Raw genomic sequence first — 25068 nt, 5'->3', positions numbered from 1 at the left:
ATGAATGGCTAGAAATAAGGAAAGAAAAATAAAATTACAATATAATCATCCATTAGTTATAAAAATAAGAAAAAACAATATGACTAAAATAATAACTTGTTGAAGGTATATATCAAAATAGATGATTTGAATTGATTGAAATATTGCAATATTGATTGAAATAAGGTGATAAAAAGCAGAACAAATGTGTATATAAAATTAAAAACCAGAACAAATTTTTTATACTGACTGTAATCACCGTAAGAAAATTCTTTTCTTTTAGAGATAACGTGTTTGATGGACTGAAATATTTTAACTTAAAACCCCTTTTTCTATTTATTTTTCATCTTTTGTTTGTTTTGTAGATGTATTTGTGTTAATGTTCTGGTACAAGTTCAACTTTTCCCAGTCAGATAACTCAGCACAATGAGATATCACAGATCATTTTATTACAGGCATTCTCACAATAACTCAGTTATGATGCAATTCTTCTTCAGTATAATCTTTCCCATTGTGCAGGTAAAAAGAGGTTGAATTGACCCAGGCTCTAGGTGTAGCATCTACATGCTGGCTGGCTTAGTGAGTGAAGACAAAGACCCTCTGAAATGTTCTCTCCAATTACCCCTCATCCCGAGTCAGAGCCAATAGGAATACACAAATGTGGTCACATGAAAAAATACATTAAACAGAGTGCAATTTCACTACATTTCCCCTAATGCAATATCTTAAAGAGACATGCCTAAATACAGTCCAACTATCTCTGTCTCTGGGGACAGCACAGTTAATATTTGTTTGTATGTTATATTTATGTATATTTTTTGTGTATTGTTCTTTTTAAAATGTTTATATTTCAATAAAAAATATTTTTTTAAAAAAAAAAAGGCTGAGTGACCTAATTGTGGCCACTAAGCAAGGACTACCAGTAATCATTTCCATAAATGAGTAACAGAGTTGGAAGGGACCTTGTGAGGTCATCTAGTCCAACCTCCTGCCCAAGCAGGAGACCCTACACCATCCCTGACAGATGTCAGTCCAGCGTCTTCTTGAAAGCCTCCAGTGATAAAGCTCCCACAATCTCTGAAGGCAACTTCTGTTCCATCTGTTGATTGTTCTCACTGTCTGAAAATTTCTCCTTATTTCTAGGTCGAATCTCTCCTTGATCTCTTAATCCACCATTCCTTGTCTGGGCCTTCAGGTGCTTTGGAAAATAGCTTGACCCCCTCCTCTCTGGGGCAGCCACTAGGTTAAAGACCGTGGTATACTAATAACTAAAGATCTAAGTGTCAAAGCCCACTGCAACAACATAGCCAAGAAGGCTTCAAGAGTTGTAAACCTAATCCTACGTTGAATCTCACATTACTTACCAGAGCTTACAAAACTTTTGCCAGACCCGTCCTCAAATACAGCTCATCTGTTTGGAGCCCATATCGTATCTCAGACATTAACGCCCTTGAAAATGTCCAAAGATACTTCACCAGAAGAGCTCTTCACTCCTCCACTCGAAACAGAATACCCTATGAGACTAGACTTTCAATCCTGGGCCTAGGAAGTTTAGAACTAAGACGCCTTAAACAAGATCTAAGTATTGCCCACAAGATCATATGCTGCAACGTCCAGCTTGTCGGCGACTACTTCAGCTTCAACCACAACAACACAAGAGCACACAACAGATTTAAACTTAATATTAACCGCTCCAAACTTGACTGTAAAAAAATATGACTTCAGTAACCGAGTTGTCGAAGCGTGGAACTCATTACCGGACTCCATAATGTCATCCCCAAACCCCTAACACTTTACCCTTAGATTATCTACAGTTGACCTATCCAGATTCCTAATAGGTCAGTAAGGGGCGAGTACAAGTGCACTAGAGTGCCTTCCGTCCCCTGTCCTATTGCTCTCCTATACCTACTATACCTGTCTTCTATTCCTATATCTCTTCTTCTATTCTTTCATTGATATGTTCTATTACTATACCTTCTTTTCTATTATTTCTTAGATATATTTTACTATGAGTATCTCCTCTATAACCTTCATCATGTATTTTACTATGTGTATATAGATATACAGTATACCCACTAAAACCCTCATTGTGTATTGGACAAAATAAATAAATAAATAAAATAAATAAAACATTGATTGATTGATTGATTGGTGCATGTACTTATTCCTCTGTTTTTGCATTCTCCTGGCAATACTCCCCTGCTCCCAAAGCTTGAAAGGTTTAAATAATCTGGATTCAATGTTTGTGCCTCTCTCCTCCACATCATCCTTTCTGTGGAATGACCCACCTGTGAGAACCAGATAAAAGACTCTGCTTTTATCACTCCACCAAAGGCTGTTTGAAAGGGGGTCTTTGCCATCTGATAATATCTCAATTGCTGGCTACTGGCAGGTCATTGGCAAAGGGACAAGTTCTTTGATTGCAGAAAATGTTGAAGTGGTTGCCTTCCGTGTCTCCTCAATGTTACATTTAATTGGGGGGTGGGGGTGGCAGCGGTGGCAGGCAGAAAAGGAGGAGGGGAAAGGGGAGGAAGAGAAATGGAAGAAATGAAGAGGAGGAGGAAGAAGATGGGGAAGAGGGGGAGAAGGAGGACTAAGAAGAGAGGAGGAAGAGAAAGAACATTAGGAGGGGGAGGAGGAAAGGAGGAAGAAGAGAAGGAGAAAGAAGAGGAGGGAAAAGAGGAGGAGGAAGAGGAGGAAAAGGAGGAGGGAAAAGAGGAGGAAGAGAAATGGAAGAAATGAAGAGAAGGAGGAAGAACAGGGGGTGAAGGAAGAGGGAGAAGAGGAGGGAAATAAAAGGAGGAAGGGAAGGAGAAGCGTGGGAAGAGGAGGAGGAGAAAGGAGGAGGAGGAGGGAAAAGAGGGGGAAGAGAAATGGAAGAAATGAAGAGAAGAAAGAAAATGGGGGAAGGACGAGGGAGAAGAGGAGGAAGAGAAATGGAAGAAATGAAGAGAAGGAGGAAGAAGAGGGGGAGAAGGAAGACTAAGAAGAGAGGAGGAAGAGAAGGAAAGGGAGGAGGGGGAAGGAGGAGAGGGGGAAGAAGAGAAGGAGAAAGAAGAGGAGGGGAAGGAGGAGGAAGAGGAAGAGGGAGAAGAGGGGGAGAGAAATGGAAGAAATGAAGAAAAGAAGAAAGAAGAGGGGGAGCAAGAGGAGGGAGAAGAAGAAGAGAAATGGAAGAAATGAAGAGGAAGAGGAAGAAGAAAGACTGGGAGAATGAGGGCTAAGAAGAAAGGAGGAAGAGAAAGAAAAGAAGAAGGGGGAAGGAGGAGTAAGGGAAGAAGAGGAGGAGAAAGAAGAAGAGGGAAAGGGAGAGGAAGAGGAGGGGAAAGAGTAGGAAGAGAAGTGAAGAGGAGGAAGGGTAGGAAGGAAGAAGAGGAGCAGGAGGAGGATAATGAATGGAGAAAGGAGAAAAAGGAGTGGAGGAAGAGGAGGAGGAGAAATAGGAAGAAGAGGAAAAGAAGGAGAAGGAATGGAGAAGGAGGTGAAGCAGAAAGAGAAGGAATGGAAGGAGCAGGAGGAGGAGAAGAAGAGGACAAATAACATAGCACTTATATACCACTTCTCAGTCCTTTCTAAGCGGTTTATAGAATTAGCCTCTTTCTCTCCAACAATCTGGGTCCTCCTTTTACTGACCTCAGAAGGCCAGAAGGCTGAGTCAACCTTAAGTCGGTCAGACAGGATCGAACCACTGGCAGTTGGCAGAGTTAGCCTGCAATACTGCCTTCTAGCCACAGCAAAATCACGGCTTAAGGAAGAGGAAGGACTATTCTGAAGGGCCTTTAGATTACTGTCAGCCGCCCAGAGTCCTTCTGGAGTTGAGTGGCATATAAATATCAAGAAAGGAAGGGAGGAAGGAAGGAAGGAAGGAGGGAGGGAGGGAGGGAAGGAGGGAAGGAAGGAAAGAGGGAAAGAGGGAAAGAGGGAAGGAGGGAAGGAAGGAGGGAAGGAAGGAGGGAGGGAAGGAAGGAGGGAAGGAAGGAGGGAAGAAGGGAAGGAGGGAAGGAAGGAAGGAGGGAAGGAAGGAGGGAAGGAAGGAAGGAAGGAGGGAAGGAAGGAAGGAAAGGAAAAATTCATTGAGTAAAATAGTTTTATTTTAAGATCGGTGTCTGCTGTTTTAGGTTCTGTTTTAACAAGATAAAAGAGTTCCCTGTTTTTCTTTTAAGATCAGTGTCTGCTGTTTTAGGTTCTGTTTTAACAAGATAAATGTTTGCTGTTTTAAGTTTTGTGATAAGAAGATAAGTATCTACTGCTTTTGTGGCAGGAACTGTTTACTCAATTTGTATCTGTTTATGGCATATGATAAACCATATAAGGTACTATTCCTCTTTAGGATGAAGACCATATTCAGGAAGGAATTCTGTGTATCTCTGTGATAGGCTGTAACCCACCATGCTAGATTAGCTAGCGTAGGATTGGAAGGTCTTGTAATAGTATATTAACCTGCTCTTTAGCTTCTGTCTGGTGTCTCTTCTTGTGAAGAGTACCACACTTTGCAAATCGTTTTTGGTATACCCAGAGAGAGTAAACATTTCTGTTCTATTGTCCAAACATCTTGTGTGAACTTTTTCATCAAATTTCACGGAAGGAAGGAAGGAAGGAAGGAAGGAAGGAAGGAAGGAAGGAAGGAAGGAAGGGTCAAATCCTTGAATAATAGAGAAACAGATCTGAGGTTGTGTGATTCACAACTTGAGAAGCAAACAAGGCTGGGACCAAGGTTGGGATTCAGCTGGTTTGGACCGCTTTGGGCGAATTGGGTTTTAATTTACATCTGGTTCATCGAACCGATGGTTAGAGGACTGGTTGACCCTGCCCACCCTCCCTTCCGCTGAGTCTCCACACGGCCCATTTTGGATGCCAAGTAACTGCAGGGCACGCGCAGAGGCTCAGGGAGTGCGAAAAACGGGCCTACTGGAAGTACCGGAGGTCTGGAAACAGGCCCATTTGCCACCTCTGGAGGGTCTCCGGAACCCAGGGGGAGGCTGTTTTCACCCTCCTGGTGGCTCAAGGAAAGACCCCAGTCTGGGAATGGCAAAAAAGGAGGCCTACCATAAGTACCAGAAGTCTGAAAATGGGCCTGTTTCTGGTCTTTGGAAGGCCTCCGGAAGGCCCAGGGGGAGGCCATTTTCATCCTCCCAGAGGCTTGAAGAAGGCCTCCAAAGCCTGGGGAGGGTGAAACCCCCACCACCACCACCATGGTGCAGGAGGCTGAGTAGGCCGCACTCCCATTGCCACGCCCACCCAGCAACCAAGGCAGCAAACCAGCTGCTACAATTTTTCAATCCCGCTCCTAGCTGGGACCCGGGAATACAGCTGGCCCTGAGGTTGTTCCAGGGACATCACAAACATTTTGGGAAGAACTGATTCATCTGGTGGCAGAAAAAAAATTGGTAGCCTTCTTGATCTGGCATGATCATCTTTGGGATCAGTTTCACTCACTATTATTATTATTATTATTATTATTATTATTATTATTATTATCATTTATTATTTATTAGATTTGTATGCCGCCCCTCTCCGGAGACTCAGAGCGGCTCACAACAATAAAACAGTACAAATCCAATAGTAAAAGCAGTTTAAAACCCTTAATATAAAAAGCAATCATACATCTCATGCAAACAATACATAAAACAAAAATGGTCCAGGGGAATCAATTTCCCCATGCCTGATGACAGAGGTGGGTTTTAAGGAGTTTGCGGAAGGCAAGGATGGTGGGGCAATCCTAATCTCCGGGGGGAGTTGGTTCCAGAGGGTCGGGGCTGCCACAGAGAAGGCTCTTCCCCTGGGTCCCGCCAGACAACATTGTTTCATCGACGGGACCTGGAGAAGCCCGACTCTGTGGGACTTAGCCATCGCTGGTTTGTGCGGCAGAAGGCAGTCCCGGAGATATTCTGGTCTAAAACTGTCAAGTGTTGGTTATGACCTATAAAGCCCTTCATGGCACTGGACCAGAATATCTTCGGGACCGCCTTCTGCCACACGAATCCCAGCGACCGGTTAGGTCCCACAGAGTCGTCCTTCTTCGGGTCCCGTCGACTAAACAATGTCGTCTGGCGGGACCCAGGGGAAGAGCCTTCTCTGTGGTGGCTCCGACCCCCTGGAACCAGCTCCCCCCTGAGATTAGAACTGCCCCCACCCTCCTTGCCTGCCGCAAACTCCTTAAAACCCACCTCTGCCGTTAGGCATGGGGGAACTAAAACATCTCCCCTTGCCCATGTTGTTTTGCTGTCTGATTGTGTGCTTGTTTTTTATATATATTGGGATTGTTTTATGAATTTCTCAACTTAAAATTGTAATTGGATTGGGGGGCATTGGATTTGTCACTATGTACTGTTTTTTTTTGCTATTGTTGTGAGCCGCCCCGAGTCTGCGGAGAGGGGCGGCATATAAATCCAATAAATCTAATCTAATCTAATCAAGCCCGGGTGCAGAAGTTGGTGATAAATTAATGTTCCTCCAGGCTTCAAATCCCAACTGGATCTTTTTTCTGCTCTCTTTTTTTCCAGGAGATGGGAATGTGGGAATGAGCAGCCAAAGGAATGGGGGGAAAAAATTGGCCTCAATCCTCCCCTTGGTTGCTTTCTCCTGCTTCCATCCATCACTCCCATTTCTGATTTCTCCTTTCCCTCTTTTTCTCTCTCTGTACTCATTCTCCTCCATTTCCCACCCTCCAGATTTCAGCAGGGGCTTCTTTTTCAAAAGGTCTTAAACACCTGCTCATCGCGCCCTCCTCCTCCTATTATTCCTCCCCCCCTCTTTTCTGTCTCTCTGTCAAGTGCAGCCAAGGTGCCTTTTTCACACCTAAAGGCTTCTGGGCAGAGAGCCAGGGAGGAAAATCTCCTCCGTCTAACAAGGGGAGGCTGTGTGTGTACACACACAAGGGCTGTGCATGGTTATTGTGAGTCCTCGGAGAAGGGTGGCATATAAATCAAATAAATAAATCAAATAACAAACAAACAACATATTTTTGCTGATAATGAAAAGGAAGGGAGGCTACTATAGATCTAGTTTGGGCTTATTTGCCTTCATCAGGTAGCCACACCGTTACTGGGATTTGAACCTGGGGCCTCTGCTTTGTAAGGCAGTGGCCCTGGCCTCTAGGCTACAGACTCATCTCCTCTATCAGCTTGTCCTGTTTCAGCTTGTTCATAGAAACATAGAAACATAGAAACATAGAAGACTGACGGCAGAAAAAGACCTCATGGTCCATCTAGTCTGCCTTTATACTATTTCCTGCATTTTATCTTACAATGGATCTATGTTTATCCCAGGCATGTTTAAATTCAGTTACTGTGGATTTACCAACCCCGTCTGCTGGAAGTTTGTTCCAAGGATCTACAACTCTTTCAGTCAAATAATATTTTCTCATGTTGCCTTTGATCTTTCCCCCCAACTAAGTTCAGATTGTGTCCCCTTGTTCTTGTGTTCACTTTCCTATTAAAAACACTTCCCTCCCGGACCTTATTTAACCCTTTAACATATTTAAATGTTTCGATCATGTCCCCCCTTTTCCTTCTGTCCTCCAGACTCTACAGATGGAGTTCATGAAGTCTTTCCTGATACGTTTTATGCTTAAGACCTTCCTCCTGTATCAGCTTGAAATACAGTGGTACCTCTACTTAAGAACTTAATTTGTTCCATGACCAGGTTCTTAAGTAGAAACGTTTGTAAGTAGAAGCAATTTTTCCCATAGGAATCAATGTAAAAGCAAATAATGCGTGCAAACCCATTAGGAAAGAAATAAAAGCTCAGAATTTGGGTGGGAGGAGGAGGAGGAAGAAGAAGAGGAGGAGGACAGTCGCTGCCGAAGGAAGAAAGTGAGGTGAGAGGAATCAAAAAAATCCAAAACTTTAAGGCTTAAAAAAAAAAAGAGGGACTCTGAGGTGGCGAGGAGGAGCACGTGCCTCCCATACATCTGGCGTGAGGCTGCCCCCCCCATACACTGCACCAGAGAGAGAAACCCAGGCAGGCAAGAGGGGGGAACCTCCCGCTCCTTTGACCGAAAGGCGGCTGTGGCTTCTGTTGCTACCTGCTTCCTCTTCCTTCCCATGCTGAAGGGCTCCCCTCTCATCTCACTCACTCACTTTATAGCCGGTGCCTTTCCTTCACTGTGGTGACTCCTTGGTTTGGCTGAAGCCGAGTTGATCCAACCGGAGTGAAACACCCCCTTTTGCCTTTCCATGCCCAGACGCTCCGGGAGGCAACCTCGTGCCGGGTGTTCTGGGAGGCAGCGCAAGGGAGTCACCATAGCGAAGTGGTTTATTCCCTCTCCAAGCGCCCAGAGAAAGAAAAACGGTCCGTTCGCTCTGGGCTGCCAAAGCCTCCTTAAGCGCCACCGAAAGGCTCCTCTGGCAGCCCAGAAAAGCCCGAGATGGACGGGATTAAAGGGGGAATGGCAGGAAACTGGCTGGATCTTCGTACCGCTCTCAAATTTCCTGGGAAATTTTTCCGGACTCGGGTTCTTAAGTAGAAAATGGTTCTTAAGAAGAGGCAAAAAAATCTTGAACACCCGGTTCTTATCTAGAAAAGTTCTTAAGTAGAGGCGTTCTTAAGTAGAGGTACCACTTTATATTTCCAGGGGCTTAAGTGGGAGAGAAATATTGGGGAAGATTTATTGATTAATTTGACGTCTATGCCGCCCAATCCCATGGGACTCAGGGCCTCTTACAACAATATAAAACACAATATAATACAATAATGGAAGAAGTCAATATTAATACTAAACACTTTAAAATAATAAAACAATAAAAACCTATACAAACCCACAGCAATCCAATAAACCAAACTTACATGTCTATCCAATCAATGCAATTTGGCCTCCTCCTCCTCCACCATCACCCCAAACCTTCTGGCACTGATGAGGTTATCTATTTGGGTAATGAAATGTCTACAAGAAAACAAGCAACCTCAGAGCACCAGGGACTCCATAGTCCATCTCCTCCTCCCCCTCTTCCTATTTTTCCTCCTCCTCTTCCTCCTCCTTTCCGCCTTGCTCTTTGTCTTCTTCCTCTTTCTTTCTTTCTTTCTTTCTTTTTTCTTTCTCTTTCTTCTCCTCCTCCTCTTTCTTTCCTCTCTCCTCTTCCTTTTCTTCTTTCTTTCTTTCCTTCTCTTTCTTCCCCTTCTCCCCTTTCTTTCCTCTCTCTTCTTCCTTTTCTTCTTTCTTTCTTATTCTCCTCCTCCTTTTCCTCTTCCTCTTTCTTCCCCTTTCTTCCTTTCCTTCTCTTTCTTTTTCTTCTCATCCTTCTTTCCCCTCTTCTATTCCTCTTCTTCCTCTTTCTTTTTCTTCTTCTCCTCCTCCTTTCCCTCTTCTTCCTCTTTGTTCCTCTTTCTTTCTTTTTCTTTTTCTTCTTCCTCCTCTTTTTTCCCTTCTCCTCTTCTTCCTCTTTCTTTTTCTCCTCCTCCTTTCCCTCTTCCCCTTCTTTCTATTACTTCCTATTTCTTCCTTTCTTTCTCTTTCCTTTTATTCTCTTTCTCCTCCTTCTTTCCCCTCTTCCTCTTCTTCTTTTTCCTCTCCCCTCCTGCTCTTCTCCTCCTACTGCTTCTCTTCCTTTTCCTCCCCCTCCTCCCCCTCCTCCCCTTCTTTCCCCCTCTACTCCTCCTCTTTCTCTTCCTCCTCTTCCTCCTCTTCCTCCTCTTCCTCCTCCTCCTCTTCCCCTACTTTCCCCCCTCTTCCTCTCCTCCTCCTCCTCTTCCTCCCTCTCCCGTTCCCTCTTTTACTGCATTCACAAAGACAACCAACTTTCCTTCCGTGGTCAATAATGGGGAGGAGGGGGGGCTACGGTGCGTGCGGAGGGAGGGGGGCAGAAATCGAAGCTACAAAATGGCCATTAACTCCAGTGCAGTTGAAAGAGGTGGGCGGGGGAGGGGCAAGAGTTTATTCTCTGCGGGGCTGAGGGTTAAAAGGGGGAGGGGGGGGGAGAAATCCCCGCCAGCTAATCGATATCCGCTCCCCAGGGGGGATTTTTCTGTCTCTTTGCAAATCAATTTCTCTTCTCGTCCTTAAGAGGATGGATCGGGTTGCAGGGCTGGAGTAGCATTTCGCCTCTTTGTAGTTTTTCCAGGCGTCCCATCCCCCCCTGTCGTTGCGGGAGGGGGCGGGTGGAGGAAGGTTTGGCTTTATGTATATAGTTATGGAAAGGGGGGGCTCTTCTCCCCCCTCTCATATATTTTTTTTTTAGTTTCAGCCCGGTGCACTTTCATTTTTCACACTTCTTTGGCCACACAATCTCTCTCTCTCTCTCCCTCTCTCCCTCTCTCCCTCTATTATCTATTTATCTACCTATCTATCATCTCTCTCTTTCTCTTCATTCATCATCTACCTACCTACCTACCCACCCAACCACATCCATCCACCTACCTATCTACCTATCTACCTATCTACCCTCTCTCTCCATCCATCATCTATTCACCTACCTACCCACCCACCCATCTATCTATCTATCTCCTCTTCCTTTTCTTCTTCTTTTCTTTCTTATTCTCATCTATCTATCTATCTATCTATCTATCTATCTATCTATCTATCTATCTATCTATCTATCCATCCACCCACCCACCCACCTATCTACCTATTCTCTCTCCTCTCTTTCTCTCCATCCATCATCTGTTTATCCATCCATCCATCCATCTACCTACCTACCTACCTACCTACCTACCTACCTATCTATCTATCTATCTATCTATCTATCTATCTATCTATCTATTATACGCTTTGCTAATTTCGCTTCTTGGGGTCCATTTTGCATCCGCTTGCAAATCAGAACAGGGATGTTTGAAAGATTTGGGGAGGGGGCAACAGGTGTGCGCAATCCCTTGGGGGGGAGAAGAAAGGGGGGAAAAGAAGGCAGGAAAGTTCGCCCTTTGCTGTTGTGTTTTCTTTCCCTTTTTTTCAAATCGGCTCCCTCCCCCCCCCCCCCCCATTTTATTCGGGACTCCTCCGGTTAAATCTCTTTAACCTCTGCTTTGAGTCCTTTTTGTGATAGGGTTTGTGTGTTTGTGTGTGTGTAATTTTCTCCTGCTTTCCTGTCACTTCCCGTAGAGATCTTAACACTAACACGTCCTCGGGCCATGGGAGATGGCGGGGAGGAGGGGTATTGCTGCCCCCCCTCTCCCAGAAACATTAATGGAGGAAGAAAAAGGGGAGGGGGCATTTTTTCTCTCCTCCCCAAGCCCCCCCCCCACTCCAGCTCTACTCCTGGGGTGGGGTAGGGAGTGGAGGGAGCGAAAGGAAGCGCTGGGACTTAAGTGGGAAGAGGAACCATTGGAAAACCTCCTAAATTCTCTCGTTTCACACCGTAATGTGCAAAAAATAATAATACTGTACTACTAAACTTCTGTTCCAGGCTATTCCCTTATACCCCCTTTTTTGGTGTGTGTGTAGACTCTGCAATACGCATTTACTCCCCCCTCCCTCTCCCGCTTTTTTTCTCTCTCCCTCCCTCACCCTCCCTTTCTCTCTCACTCTCTTTCTTGCTCGCTACATCTCTATTTCTTTCTCTCTTTCTCTCTCTTTCCCTCTCTCCCTCTCTTTCTCTCCCCCTCTCTCTTCCTCACTCTTCCTTTCTCTCTCTTCCTCTCCCTTTCTCTCTCACTCTCTCGCACGCTCCCTCTCTATTTTTTCTCTTTCTCTTTCCCTCTCTCCCTCTCTTTCTTTCTCCCTCCCTCTCTTTCCCCCCTCTGCCTATCTTTCTCTCCCTCCCTCTTTCTCTCTCTTTCTCTCCCTCCCTCTCTCTCTCGCCCTCCCTCCCTTCCTCTCTCTCTTTCTCTCTCTTCCTCTCTCTCTCTTCCTCTCCCTTCCTCTTTCTTTCTCCCCCCTCTCTCTTTCTCTCCCTCCCTCTTTCTCTCCCTTCCACTTCCACTTTCTCTCTCTCTCTTTCTTTCCCTCTTTCTCTCTTTCTCTCCCCCGCAAGGAAGGGGCCTTTGGAAACGGCGCCTCCTTTGCAAATTTTTTTTTTTTAAAAAAAAACATTATTTTTTTAAACAAATTCCGTGCTGAGCTTGCAAGGACTGAACCGAGTGGAAAGGGGCCAGGAAAACCGCAGTGACGGTTTGTTTTTTAGGGTCCCCCCCCAAAAATGTTGAAGGGGAGGGGGCAAACATTAAGAGGGGAGGGGGAGAGAGAAGGGCACCCCTCCCTCCCTCCCTTCCGGGCAGTGAAAGTTTTCCCCTTTCCCTTTTCGCTCGGTTTCCCTTTTCGGGGGGAAAATAAAAGCCAGCCAAGGTCGGGTGGGTTGAGCTTTGGAGCTTGATTTATTTGGGTGGATGGGTGAGACTCTGGGTGGGTGGGGAAAGGGGGCTTCTTTCCCGGTTCCTTTCTGCCTTTTCAAAGACCCCGAAGCCCCTCCGCGCAGCCCTCCTCCTCCCAACCTTGAGAAGGGCGCTGACTTCGCCTTTGCGAGATTTGGATATAGATATACAGTATAAAAATATTTTTACATCTAACCCGAAACAAGCGGATCGGTTGGAAACAAAGGGGGAAGAAGGCTGCCGGGGGGGGGGAACTGGTCCTTTGAAGCCCCCTGGCCGAGGCTGAACTTTAGAACAAGCGCGGAAGGAAGGGTGGAGGAGGAGGAGGAAGAGGAGGAGGAGGAGGACCAGAAACGCCGCCGTCGGAGGAGGCTCGGCGAGAGAAAGCGGCGGACGGCTGGCTGGGCGCTGCGCTTTTCTGGATGAAATCTCGGGTTTCTCCTGTTTTCCCGCTGAATTTCCTCTCGGATCCTGGCAGGAGATGCCGGTAAATGGATTGGGGTCTTTTTCCTGCCTTCCCTTCTCTTCCCGCCTTCATTTCTTTCCCCATCTATTCACTTCCTTTCTTTCCTTTCATCTTCTTCCCTTCCTCTTTTCCTTCCCTTCCCCCTTCCTTCTCCTTTCCTCTTCTTCTTTTCCTTTCCTTTCCTCTCCTTCCTTTCCTCTTTTCCTTCCCTTCCCCCTTCCTTCTCCTTTCCTCTTCTTCCTTTTCTCTTCTTCCTTCCCTTCCCCCTTTCTTTTCCTTTCCTCTTCCTTTCCTCCTTCCCTTCCCTTTCCTCTTCTTCTTTTCCTTTCCTTTCATCTTCTTCCTTTCCTCCTTTCCTTCCTTTCCCCTTTCCTTTTCCTTTCCTCTTCCTTTCCTCCTTCCCTTTCCTCTTCTTCTTTTCCTTTTCCTTCCTCTTCTTCCATTCCTCTTTTCCTTCCTTTCCCCCTTTTTTTTCCTTTTCTCTTCCTTTCCTCCTTCCCTTCCCTTTCCTCTTCTTCTTTTCCTTTCATTTCCTCTTCTTCCATTCCTCTTTTCCTTCCCTTCCCTTCCCCTTTCCTCTTCTTCTTTTCCTTTCCCTCCCTCTTCTTCCTCTTTTCCTTTCCTTTCCTCTTCTTCCATTCCTCTTTTCCTTCCCTTCCCTTCTCCCTCTCCTTTTCTCTTCTTTCTTTCCTCTTTTCCTTCCCTTCCCCTTCTCTTTCCTCTTCTTCTTTTCCTTTCCCTTCCTCTTCTTCCTTTCCTCTTTTCCGTTCCTTCCCCCTTTCCTTTCCCCTTTTTCTTTTTCTTCCCTTCCCTCTCTCCTCTCCTCTCCTTTCCTATTCTTCCTTTCCTTTCCTTCCCCCTCCTCTCCTCTCCTTCCCTTCACTCTTCCCTTCCCTTCCTCATCTATTTACTTCATCTCCTCTCCTCTCCTTCCCTTCACTCTTCCCTTTTCTGAAATGCCTTTTTTTTTAAAAAAAAAAATGATGTTTTCTCTCTCCCTGTTTTGACTCAAACCGTTGGCACTGATTTTTCAAAAAGAAAAGTGTTTTGGGGGTGTGATATGTTGGATTGGCAGGGAAGGACAAAATTATCTTTTGACCCGAATCTGAAAAGTGTGAACAGTCTTTTTATTCATTAGGTTGAATAATTTCAAGCCTGGCAATTTAAAAAAAAAAAAATCAAACGTGATATGAGCCCTGCTGAGTTCCGCAGGAGGGAGACATAAGGCAGATGTTTGGGAAAGAGTCTGTCTTTCCTCCCCCTAAGATTTGTGTGTTGAACTTTCCTTGTCTTAGCCAGATGGATTTTCAAGGAAAACTTGAAAGTATATGTATCCCCCCACTGTACCAAATCCTAGGAACTTGGGAAGAAGGGAAACGTGGCCAAAAAACAAGCTACCAAAATGCAATTTAAAGATCAGAGCAATGAGATTATACAGGATTTGTTTAAATGCCTAGGTTTTTCTTCTAATCTCTGCCATTTAGGGTAGAATCATGTCTGAAAGCCCAGCTGTTTCCATGGGAAAGAAACAGGATGACTGAGATAGGGCTTTTAATTATTATTGGTGATAATATAAAACAACAATAATAATTATAATAACAATATAATATTCCAAATTTTAAAAGCCACCCGACTCAAAACTACCTATATATTCAGACGTTACATTAACAGTGGTTAGGTCCTTGGCTAGAATTTGAAGTGTTAAGTTTTTACCGATCCTGGACTGTGAATTGAATTGAAGATTAAACTAAAAATAAGAATAAGAAGAACAATAAGAAAAAAAATAACTGTCCTTTGTTAGATTGGCTCATCAGAGAATGCCCAGCCTAAAGATTAAATTTATGTTGGATGAATCAATACAATAATAGAATACAGAATAGAGAATAACAGAATGGAAGGGAGCTTGGAGGTCTTCTAGTCCAACCCTACATCACTTATCCAACATCTTAAAAGCTTCCAGTGTTGGGGCATTCACAACTTCTGGAGGCAAGCAGTTCCACTGGTTAATTGTTCTAATTGTCAGGAAATTGCTCCTTAGTTCTAAGTTGCTTCTCTCCTTGTTTAGTTTCCACCCATTGCTTCTTGTTCTACCCTCAGGTGCTTTGGAGAATAGCTTGGTGGCATACAAGTCCAATAAATTATTATTATTATTATTATTATTATTATTATTATTATTATTATTATTATTATTATTATTATTATTATAGAAACATAGAAGACTGACAGCAGAAAAAGACCTCCTGGTCCATCTAGTCTGCCCTTATACCATTTTATGTATTTTAGCTTAGGATGGATATATGTTTATCCCAGGCATGTTTAAATTCAGTTACTGTGGATTTATCTACCACGTCTACTGGAAGTTTGTTCCAAGGATCTACTACTCTTTCAGTCAAATAATATTTCCTCATGTTGCTTTTGATCTTTCCCGAACTAACTTCAAATTGTGTCCCCTTGTTCCTGTGTTCTTGTGGTGTTCTTCTTCTTCTTTTTCTTTTTCTTTTTCTTCTTCTTATTAATATTATTATTATTATTATTATTATTATTATTATTATTATTATTATTATTATTTGTGGCAGCCCCTGAGATATTGGAAGACCGCTAACCTGTCACTCCTAGTCCTTTTCTTATGATAAACAATCAAAAAGGTTTATTGGTACACTTACAACAACCCAGTGAGGTAGCCCACACATTTGAGAAAGCAGCTTTCTGGCATTTGTCGAAATCCTAAATGCCTTTTTTTTGGGGGGTGCCGTCTCCAGAGTTCCTCTTATAAAGATTTGGTGGCATTCGATTGAATGAATAAAATAAAATATGAAACGATTGCCTCGCAATATCTGCAGACTCAATATTGCTTAAAATCTGGTTTTTACAGCAAAATCTGGTTTGGTGTATTGTTCTGTAGAAGTTTGCAGGGGAGAAAAAACACCCTTGTAAATCTTTATCCAGCCTTGCTTATTAGTCTGAGATATATAATATTTTTCATCCCTGCTCTCTCCATAGCAATAAAAACCCCAGTGCAAAACAACCATAATAACAAATCCTTAAACAGGCCACGGTACTTTATGGCAATATTCCATACATCTATCTAGGAAGGTAAGCCAAAAATTGCAATTTAATATTTAATTTATTTTATTAAATGTATAGGCCGCCCAACTCCTTACGGATATGGAAGACGGAAGCAAGCAAGGAAGGGCAAAATTGATGGCTTGCCTAAATTCACAGGGTTGTGGGGGTTTTTTTTAGCTTCAGCAATATTGAGATTCCTGTCTGCCAAATATGTTCCAGGCTATTCCCTTCTACCCATTTTGTGTGTGTGTGTCTTTGTGTCTCTGTGTGTGCAGACTCTGCAATACACATTAACTCCCTCTCCTTCCCTCTTTCCCTCCCCCTCTCTGTTTTTCTCTCTCTCCCTCTCTTTCTCCCTTGCTTTCTATTTCTCAGTCCCTCTCTTTCTCTTTCTCTCTTCCTCTCTCTCTCTCCCTCCCTTCCTCTCTCCCTCTCTGTTTTTCTCTCCCCCTCTTTCTCTCTCCCTCCCTTTCTTTCTCACTGCCTCTCTATTTATCTTTCTCTCTTTTTTCTCTCTCTCTCTTTCCCCCTCTCTCCCTCCCTCCATCTTTCTCTCCCCCTCTTCCTCTCTTTCTCTCTTTCTCTCTTTCTCTTTCTCAGTCCCTCTCTCTCTTTCTTTCTCTCTTTCTCTCCCCTCTCCCTCTCTCTCCCTCTCTTTCTCTCTCCCTTACTTTCTCTTTTTCACTCCCTCTCTTTCTTTCTCTCTTTCTCTCTCTCCCCCTCCCTCCCCCTCTTCCTCTCTTTCTTCCTCCCTCTCTTTCTCTCTCCCTCACTTTCTCTTTCTCCCCCTCTCTCTTTCTCTCTCCCTGCCTTCCACCCTCTCCCTCTCTCCCTCTCTTTTTGCTCCGTCTCTTTCTCTTTCTCTCCCTCCTTCCCTCACCCTCCCTAACTCCCCCCCTCTCTCTTTCTTTCTCTCTTTCCCTCTCTTTTCCTCCCTCCCTCTCTTTCTCTTTCCCTCCCTCCCTCTCCCTCCTCCCCTCTCCCTCTCTTTCTCTTTCATATCCAGTTTTGGCAATGTCGGATCCTCAGATATTGCGAGCAATTTATTCCATGTAAATGTTAAGCTTAGGTTACTGGAATGGTGTGTGTGGGGGGGTAACATTGTGTTGCATGGTTTTAATGTTGGGTTTTAAATGTTTTTTAATATTAGATTTGTTGTACTGTGTTATTTGGTTGTGAGATGCTCCGAGTCCACGGAGAGGGGCGGCATACAAATCTAATAAATTAAATTAATAAATTAAATTAAATTGTACAATTCCAGCAATATTGCAGATGGTCCTTGACTTATGACAACTGAGTCCAAAATTTCTGTCGTTAAGCGAGATGGTCGTTAAGCGGGACAGTCATTAAGTGAGACAGTCGTTAAGTGAGACAGTAGCTAAGTGAGAAGGTTGTCAAGCGAGATGGTTGTTAAGTGAAATGGTCGTTAAGTGAGATAGTTGTTAAGCAAGACAGTCATTAAGCAAGACGGTAGATAAGTGAGGCGGTCATTAAGTGAGATGGTCAATAAGTGAGTTGGTCATTAAGCGGACATTAAGCGAGATGGTTGTTAAGTTAGACAGTCATTAAGCAAGATTATCATTAACCAAGAGGGTCATTAAGTGAGATGGTTGTTAAGCAAGATGGTCATTAAGGGAGATGGTCGTTAAGTGAGACAGTCATTAAGTGACAGCTGCCCCATTTTACGAGCTCCCTTACGATCGTTGCAGAAGTTAATCGCTGGGGTCATTAACTTAGTCACCTGGTCGTTAAGTGAATCTGGCTCCTCCCAGTTGGCTTTGCTTGTCGTAAAAGGTGGATCATGTAACCCCAGGATGCTGCAACGGTCACAAATACAAGTCATTTGCCACGTGTCTCTGAATTTTGATCATGGGACCATGAGGATGCTGCAACTTGGGCGACCTCCTCAATCCACAGCTGACGTTGGACCATCATCTTTCGGCTGTGGCGAGGGGGGCGTTTGCCCAGGTTTGCTTGGTGCGAAGAGAGAGAGAGGGGAGAGAGAGAGAGAAAGAGAGAGAGGGGGGAGCGAGAGAGAGAGAAAGAGAGAGAGAGAAAGAGAGAGAGAGAGAAAGAGAGAGAGAGAAAGAAAGAGAGAGAGAAAGAAAGAGAGAGAGAGAGAGAAAAAGAAAGAGAGACAGAGAAAGAGAGGGGGAGAGAGAGAGAGAAAGAAAGAGAGAGAGAGAGAGAAAGAGAGAGAGGGGAGAGAGAGAAAGAAAGAGAGGGGGAGAGAGAAAGAAAGCGAGAGAAAGAAAGCGAGAGAGAGAAAGAAAGCGAGAAATAGAGAAAGAAAGAGAGAGAGAGAAAGAAAGTGAGAGAGAAAAAAAGCGAGAGAGAGAGAAAGAAAGAAAGCAAGAGAATGAAAGAGAGAGAGAAAGAAAGCAAGAGAGAGAGAAAGCGAGAGAGAGAGAGAAAGCAAGAGAGAGAAAGAAAGCGAGAGAGAGAGAAAGAAAGTGTGAGAGAGAGAGAGAAATAAAGTGAGAGAGAGAGAGAAAGAAAGAAAGAGAAAGAAAGAGAGAGAGAAAGAAAGAAAGCAAGAGAGAGAGAAAGAGAGAGAGAAAGAAAGCAAGAGAGAAAGAGAGAGAGAGAGAGAAAGAGAGAGAGAGAGAAAGAGAGAGAGGGGGGAGAGAGAGAGAGAGAGAAAGAAAGAGAGAGAGATAAATGATCCTAAATCACTTTTTTCCACTGCTGTCGTAACTTTGAACCGTCACGTGTAAATCAAGGACTACCAGCACAGGGTGAAATAACCACTCTGCTTCCCTTTCCTTCTTCACACCAGGACCAGTGATGGAGAGCAGCTAATCCGGATTTACCAATCCCGATTCCCACGCACGATCTGGAGCGAGAATTGGAAGATCTCGTTTTCTGTTCCTAATTCGGCTTGTCCGTCTCTCAGGAAATTTAGGGGGTGGAGGGTCAGCGGGGTGCCGGTGGCCGCCCCTGACCTCGGATAAACCATGGCCAAATGGTTTAAGGATTACCTCAGTTTCGGGAGCAGGAGGTCTCCCCCGCAACCCCCCAAGCCAGATTACACCGAGAGCGACATCTTAAAGGCCTACCGGGCCCAGAAGAGCCTAGATTTTGAGGATCCCTACGAAGACGGGGACGGCAAAACGGATCTGGATCCCGGAGGCTCACCGAATAAAGGCTGCGGCGGCTGCGGCGGCAATCTGGAAGGAAAATACGGGTCCCCCAAACACCGACTCATCAAGGTGGACGCCGCCGATCTTAACCGGAGCAAGGCCCTCCTCGCCACAGCGGGCGAGGACTCGGATGTCCCCTCAGATCAGGTAAAAGGCCGTTTCTAGTCCCTCTCCAGTAGCAGGTTCAGTGATGGGCAGCTGTCCCCACAGGGAGGGGGTGACACGGTGGGGGCAGTAAGTTTATGCACTATTTATTGAATACAGTGGTACCTCTACATACGAACTTAATTCGTTCCGTGACCAGGTTCTTAAGTAGAAAAGTTTGTAAGAAGAAGCATTTTTTCCCATAGGAATCAATGTAAAAGCAAGTAATACGTGCAATTGGGGAAAGCACAGGGAGGGTGGAAGTCCTGTTTCCTCCCAGGAGATTCCTAGAGAGGCCCCACGGAGACTTCTCCCTGCCTTTTCCAGCCCTATTTCCTCCTAGGAGATTCCTAGAGAGGCCCAACAGAGGCTTCTCCCTGCCTTTTCCTGCCCTGTTTGCTTCCAGGAGAGTCCTAGAGAGGCCCCACGGAGGCTTCTTCCCACCTTTTCCGGCCCTGTTTCCTCCCAGGAGATTCCCAGAGAGGTCCCATGTAGGCTTCTCCCCACCTTTTCCAGCCCTGTTTCCTCCCAGGAGATTCCTAGAGAGGCCCCACGGAGGCTTCTCCCTGCCATTTATGGTTACAGTTTCGGCGGTTCAGATTTGTAAGTGGAAAATGGTTCTTGAGAAGAGGCCAAAAAATCTTGAACACCTGGTTCTTATCTAGAAAAGTTCATAAGTAGAGGCATTCTTAGGTAGAGGTACCACTGTACTTAATTAAGTATATTAATAAAATTAATACTTAATTGTCCTTCCTTCTTTAGTACCGTAGTATGATCCCTAATTATTTTTAAAATAGGAAATAATTCAATAGTATGTTTTTATGCATAAATGCTTTGATCCCTTTAATCTAGAACTGAACATTTATAGCAATGAAAGAAAATTGAGCTACTTGCCTAACCTGTTATCATACTGAATCTTGTGGGTTCACTACAAAACCTCAAAATGTTCCTGTGCTCCTCAACAAATAATGCTGTCTATCGTTTGTCCTTTTTTGCGGCTATTCAAATAATGTAACTTCATCCACTGAAAAAGAGTCCAGGCACCTATTTGAAAACTTATTTTGGTCAGTAAGCCACTCCCACCCAGTCACATGACCTTTAAGCCACCCCCTGGTCACATGATTGTCAAGCCCCTCCTACCCGGTCACATGGCTGGCAAGCCACTCCTACCCGGTCACATGACCATCAAGCCACCCCGGTGACATGATTGTCAAGCCACTCCCACTTGGTCACAGGGCCAGCAAGCCACTCCTACCCGGTCATATGACCACTAAGTCACACCCATGAAATAAGCCACGCCCACAGTGTGGTATTATTTTTGACAGCCCATCCCTGATCCGGTTGCTACCAATACAGTAAAGCAGTGTTTCCCAACCTTGGCAACTTGAAGATATCTGGACTTCAACTCCCAGAATTCCCCAGCCAGCGCTGGCTGGGGAATTCTGGGAGTTGAAGTCCAAATATCTTCAAGTTGCCAAGGTTGGGAAAGAACGCCACACCAGTATCGATTGCTGCACCCCCTGCGCCGTTTCAATTATCTTGCAACAAAATCACCGAAATCTTGCATACAGGTGCATTCCCTCGCGAAATTTTGCTTCCCGCCCATGCCTATGTAAGTCACTTTTTTCAGAGCTGTCGTCCCATTGAACAGTCACTAAATAAATGGCTGTTAAGCCGAGGATTTGCCTGCAAGCCCAGGAAGGAAACATTTGGCAAACAAATTTGGCATTTTTCTCTCCCCGTTTTCACCCCTCGTGTCAAATGTATTCACGATTTTTGAGAATAGCGTTTGAGAAAGGACTCACAAAATGTGTTTTTTAATGGGTGCCGGTGCGTTTGCAGAAAAAAAGCCAACATAAAGGTTATGATATCATATCTTAAATACTGAAAAATTTGGACTCCGGGAGGCGCCGCTGTAAAAATCAGATCATGCGATCGATGTGACTGAAAACATAAAGCATTTTAAAATATATATACTGTATAAATAAACACGGCAACAACACTTGCCTGAAGTGCTTTGACTAGATCTGTCACTGCCGTTTTGATGGGTGGCTGATCCATCCCACATCAATCATGCGCTTTTGACACTCGGCTGTCAAGTGGTTTGCGCTGGTGGAGGAAAAGGCAGCGAGGCTTCGAAGAGCGGCTGATGGGCCTGTTTGCGGGGCTAGTCCTCATTAAATCTGGAACAGTAGCAGGAGAGAGGAGAAAGCACAATGGAATAGAACGAAGATAATATTTTGTCTAGGGAACCAGGCGCCAGATTAGAAAGATGGGTGACTTTGATCCAATCACCAGGAGACTGTGAGTTCTAGTCCCGCCTTAGGGATGAGAGCCATCTGGGTGACTTTGGGCCAATCACCAGGAGATTGTGAGTTCTAGTCCCGCCTTAGGCATAAAAGCCATCTGGGTGACTTTGGTCCAATCACCAGGAGATTGTGAGTTCTAGTCCCGCCTTAGACATGAAAGCTGTCTGGGTGACTTTGGTCCAATCACCAGGAGACTGGGAGTTCTAGTCCCGCCTTTGGCATGAGAGCCGTCTAGATGATTTTGGGCCAATCACCAGGAGACTTTGAGTTCTAGTCCCGCCTTTGCCATGAGAGCCATCTAAGTGACTTTGATCCAATCATCAGGAGATTGTGAGTTCTAGTCCCCGCCTTTGGCATGAGAGCCGTCTAGGTGATTTTGGGCCAATCACCAGGAGACTGGGAGTTCTAGTCCCGCCTTTGGCATGAGAGCCATCTGGGTGACTTTGGTCCAATCACCAGGAGACTGTGAGTTCTAGTCCCGCCTTAGGCATGAAAGCCATCTGGGTGACTTTGGTCCAATCACCAGGAGACTGTGAGTTCTAGTCCTGCCTTAGGCATGAAAGCCATCTGGGTGACTTTGGTCCAATCACCAGGAGACTGTGAGTTCTAGTCCCGCCTTAGGCATGAAAGCCATCTGGGTGACTTTGGTCCAATCACCAGGAGACTGTGAGTTCTAGTCCCGCCTTATATATAAGAGGCAGCTGGGTGATTTTGGGCCAATCATCAGGGCGCAAGTGCGAGGACTAGTCATAAGTGATCTTTTTTCAGTGCCGCCATAACTCGGAACGGTCGCTAAATGAATGGATGCAAGTCGAGGACTGTTCGTAATTAAAGCAGTTTGTGACATGTACATTCTACGCTGTCTGTAGCCAGAATTGGTGTTTTGAGAGAGTTTAACCCTTCAGGGGTATTAAAAAAAAGAGACCCCCAACTATTTCCATTTTTATATTCTCAATTTTCCCTCCTGCCCTTTTAAATTTATGTCCCTGCAGAGGTGGCCCATTGGAAGGTTCATAAATACGAGACTCTTTTTGATTCATTATGCAATTCTAATATGTGTTTATGGTATTATTCATGAGCTTGTTTAACACGGTTTAATTTGTCGGCTCCCCATAGAGGCCCCGGTGGCACCGGATAGGGGACTCATCAATAATTCCATAAATAAAATATTCCTGGGTATGAAATGGTAAAAAAGAAGAAAAAAGACCGGATTAAACTCCTCTAAGGGTCTTGCTGCACCCTATTTCTGTGGCGACTGTGATTGATGGGACTTCTTCGGTCCACTTAAAATTTAAGGTTTTTTTCTGTTTCAACAAGTTACTAGTCCTTAAGGAGGGACAAATCCTGGAGGGGGTCCAAAAAAAAATAAAATAAATCAAGATGCTGTGGAAAAAAAGGGGTGGGTGGGATTTGGTTACACAGACATGGCTGCAATCATGATTTTTCACACATACACACACAGAAACACACAAACACACACACAATCTCATGGGTGCCCCCCCACCCCCCTTGGAATAAAATGTGTCTGCAAAAAAGGGAAGATGGATTCTCTTTTCTCACTTCCTGCCTGGACACGTTTTGACACCAAGGTGTTTCTGAAAGTGCTGGGCTGTTTGGGAAAGTGTTAATTGCCCTGTCTGGATTTCTCACACCACTTTCCTTTCCTTTCCTTTCTTTTCCTTTCTTTTCCTTTCTTTTCTTTTCTTTTCCTTTCCTTTCTTTTCCTTTCCTCTCCTTTCCTTTCCTTTCTTTTCCATTTCTTTCCTTTCCTTTCCTTTCTGTTTTTTTCTCCTTCCCTTCCCTTATTCCTTTCCTCTTTCCAATTTCCCTTTCCTTTTTTCCTTCCTTCCCCTATTCTTTTCCTTTCTCTTCCTTTCCCTTCTCACTTTCCCTCCCTCCTTCCTTCCCTTCCCTCCATTCTTCCTTTCCTTTCCTTTCCTTCTTTCCCTTTCCTTTTCTTTTTTCCTTCCCTTATTCTCTTCCTTTCCCTTTTCACTTTCCCTCCCTCCTTCCTTCCCTTCCCTCCATTCTTCCTTTCCTTTCCTTTCCTTCTTTCCCTTTCCTTTTCTTTTTTCCTTCCCTTATTCTCTTCCTTTCCCTTCTCACTTTCCCTCCCTCCTTCCTTCCCTTCCCTCCATTCTTCCTTTCCTTCTTTCCCTTTCCTTTCCTTTTCTTTTTTCCTTCCTTCCCTTATTCTTTTCCTTTCCCTTCTTCTCCCTTTCCTTTTCCTTTCCCCCTTTCCTTCATTCCTTTCCCGTCTTTTCCATCTTTCTCTTCCTTTCTCTTTCCCTTCCTCCATTCTTCCTTTCCTTTCCCTTATTCCTTTTTTCCTTCCCTTATACTTTTATTTTCCCTTCCTTTTCCTTTCCCTCCATCCCTCCCTCCTTCCTTCCCTCCATTCTTCATTTCCTTTCTTTCTTTCCCTTTCCTTTCCTTTCTTTTCTTTTCCTTTCCTTTCTTTTCCTTTCCATTTCTTTTCTCCTTCCCTTCCCTTATACTTTCCCTTTCCCTCCATCCCTCCCTCCTTCCTTCCCTCCATTCTTCCTTTCCTTTCCTTCTTTCCCTTTCCTTTCCTTTTGTTCCTTCCTTCCCTTATTCTTTTCCTTTCCCTTCTTCTCCCTTTCCCTCCATCCATCCCTCCTTCCTTCCCTTCCCTCTTCCCTTTTGCTTCTTTCTTTCTCTTTCTCTTTCTCTCTCTCCCTTTCCCTTCCTTTCCCTTCCTTCACTCCCTTCCCCTTTCACTCTCTTCCCTTGTGCCTCTTCCCATCTCTTTCTCTCTCTCTCTCTTTCTCTTCCCTGTGCATCTTTTTGCACTGATGGGAGCTGATGCTTGACCTAGAATCTCACACTCGGCAAGTGAGATCACAGTTCAATTTTATTCACACCGCTTCTTCCCTGGAAATTCTCCATTTCCTGTTTTGTGAGTCGGGGAGGGTTGGGGGCTAAGGCAACCCCCAATGGGGTCTGTGTAAGATCAGGGGCTACCTACACACACTCTCTCTCCACCCACCCATCCACCAAAAACCCCATAATCATGACTTTAAAAAGAACAAGGCAGAAACGTGTGGCTTAGCTTAACACTTCCATGCACAGTCCCCTTTGTTTAGTTTAAAGAGATCTCCTGGTGCATTTCAAAGGGACCATGCTAAACCTTGATTAAAGAGCCCGGTCCATATGAAAGGCAAATTGGGAGCATTGTTCCCTTTCAAATAGGCTCTGCTTTGATCCAGAGGTTCAAAGGAGCGCCTTGAAAGGGCCTTGTGCGCATGCCTTGGTGCCAAGTCTGCAGCTGATTAAATTCTTTTGCTTTGAGATTATTATAATTTTTACTATTTTGAGTCCAGGAGAGGCAATTCCACAGTCTCCGCGCTTCTCCTTCCTTTCTAAGGACGAAACAAGACGGGGGTTAGACTAGAAGACCTCCAAGGTCCCTTCCAAACCCATTGCTCTGTTATTTTGGTACTAGGTAGATACCCACGCTTCACTATGAAACTATGTGATGGGGAGGCAAGGGTTCCTCGCCTCTGTCTCTGCCTACCAGCATCCTTTGTACAAATCGATGGTGAGACCACACTTGGAGTCCTGTGTACAGTTCTGGTCACCGCATCTCAAGAAGGATATAATGTGTTCTGCCGGGCTCTCTGATAGGAGCCTCCCGAAAATTCAAGGGTACAAATTGTAGACACACACACATTTGAAAATTCAAAACAATGTTCTTTAT

The 25068-nt window shown here is 44.7% G+C and overlaps 1 protein-coding gene across 1 annotated transcript in view; it reads left to right on the top strand.

Annotated features, from left to right (window-relative positions):
* The first annotated feature begins 18651 nt into the window (after positions 1–18651).
* The window catches only part of SHD (Src homology 2 domain containing transforming protein D), a 63332-nt gene continuing 56915 nt past the window's right edge, over positions 18652–25068 (top strand). The window contains exons 1-2 of the mRNA XM_070732117.1: positions 18652–19026; positions 24402–24409. Of these exons, the coding sequence (XP_070588218.1) occupies positions 18709–19026; positions 24402–24409 (326 nt within the window). The 5' untranslated portion in view covers positions 18652–18708. The remainder of the gene's footprint in view (positions 19027–24401; positions 24410–25068) is intronic.

This window comes from Erythrolamprus reginae, chromosome 1, assembly GCF_031021105.1.
Source record: "Erythrolamprus reginae isolate rEryReg1 chromosome 1, rEryReg1.hap1, whole genome shotgun sequence".
In the NCBI taxonomy this organism is placed as follows: domain Eukaryota; kingdom Metazoa; phylum Chordata; class Lepidosauria; order Squamata; family Dipsadidae; genus Erythrolamprus; species Erythrolamprus reginae.
Note: the sequence above shows the minus strand (reverse complement) of the source record. Positions and strands in the feature narration are given on the sequence as shown.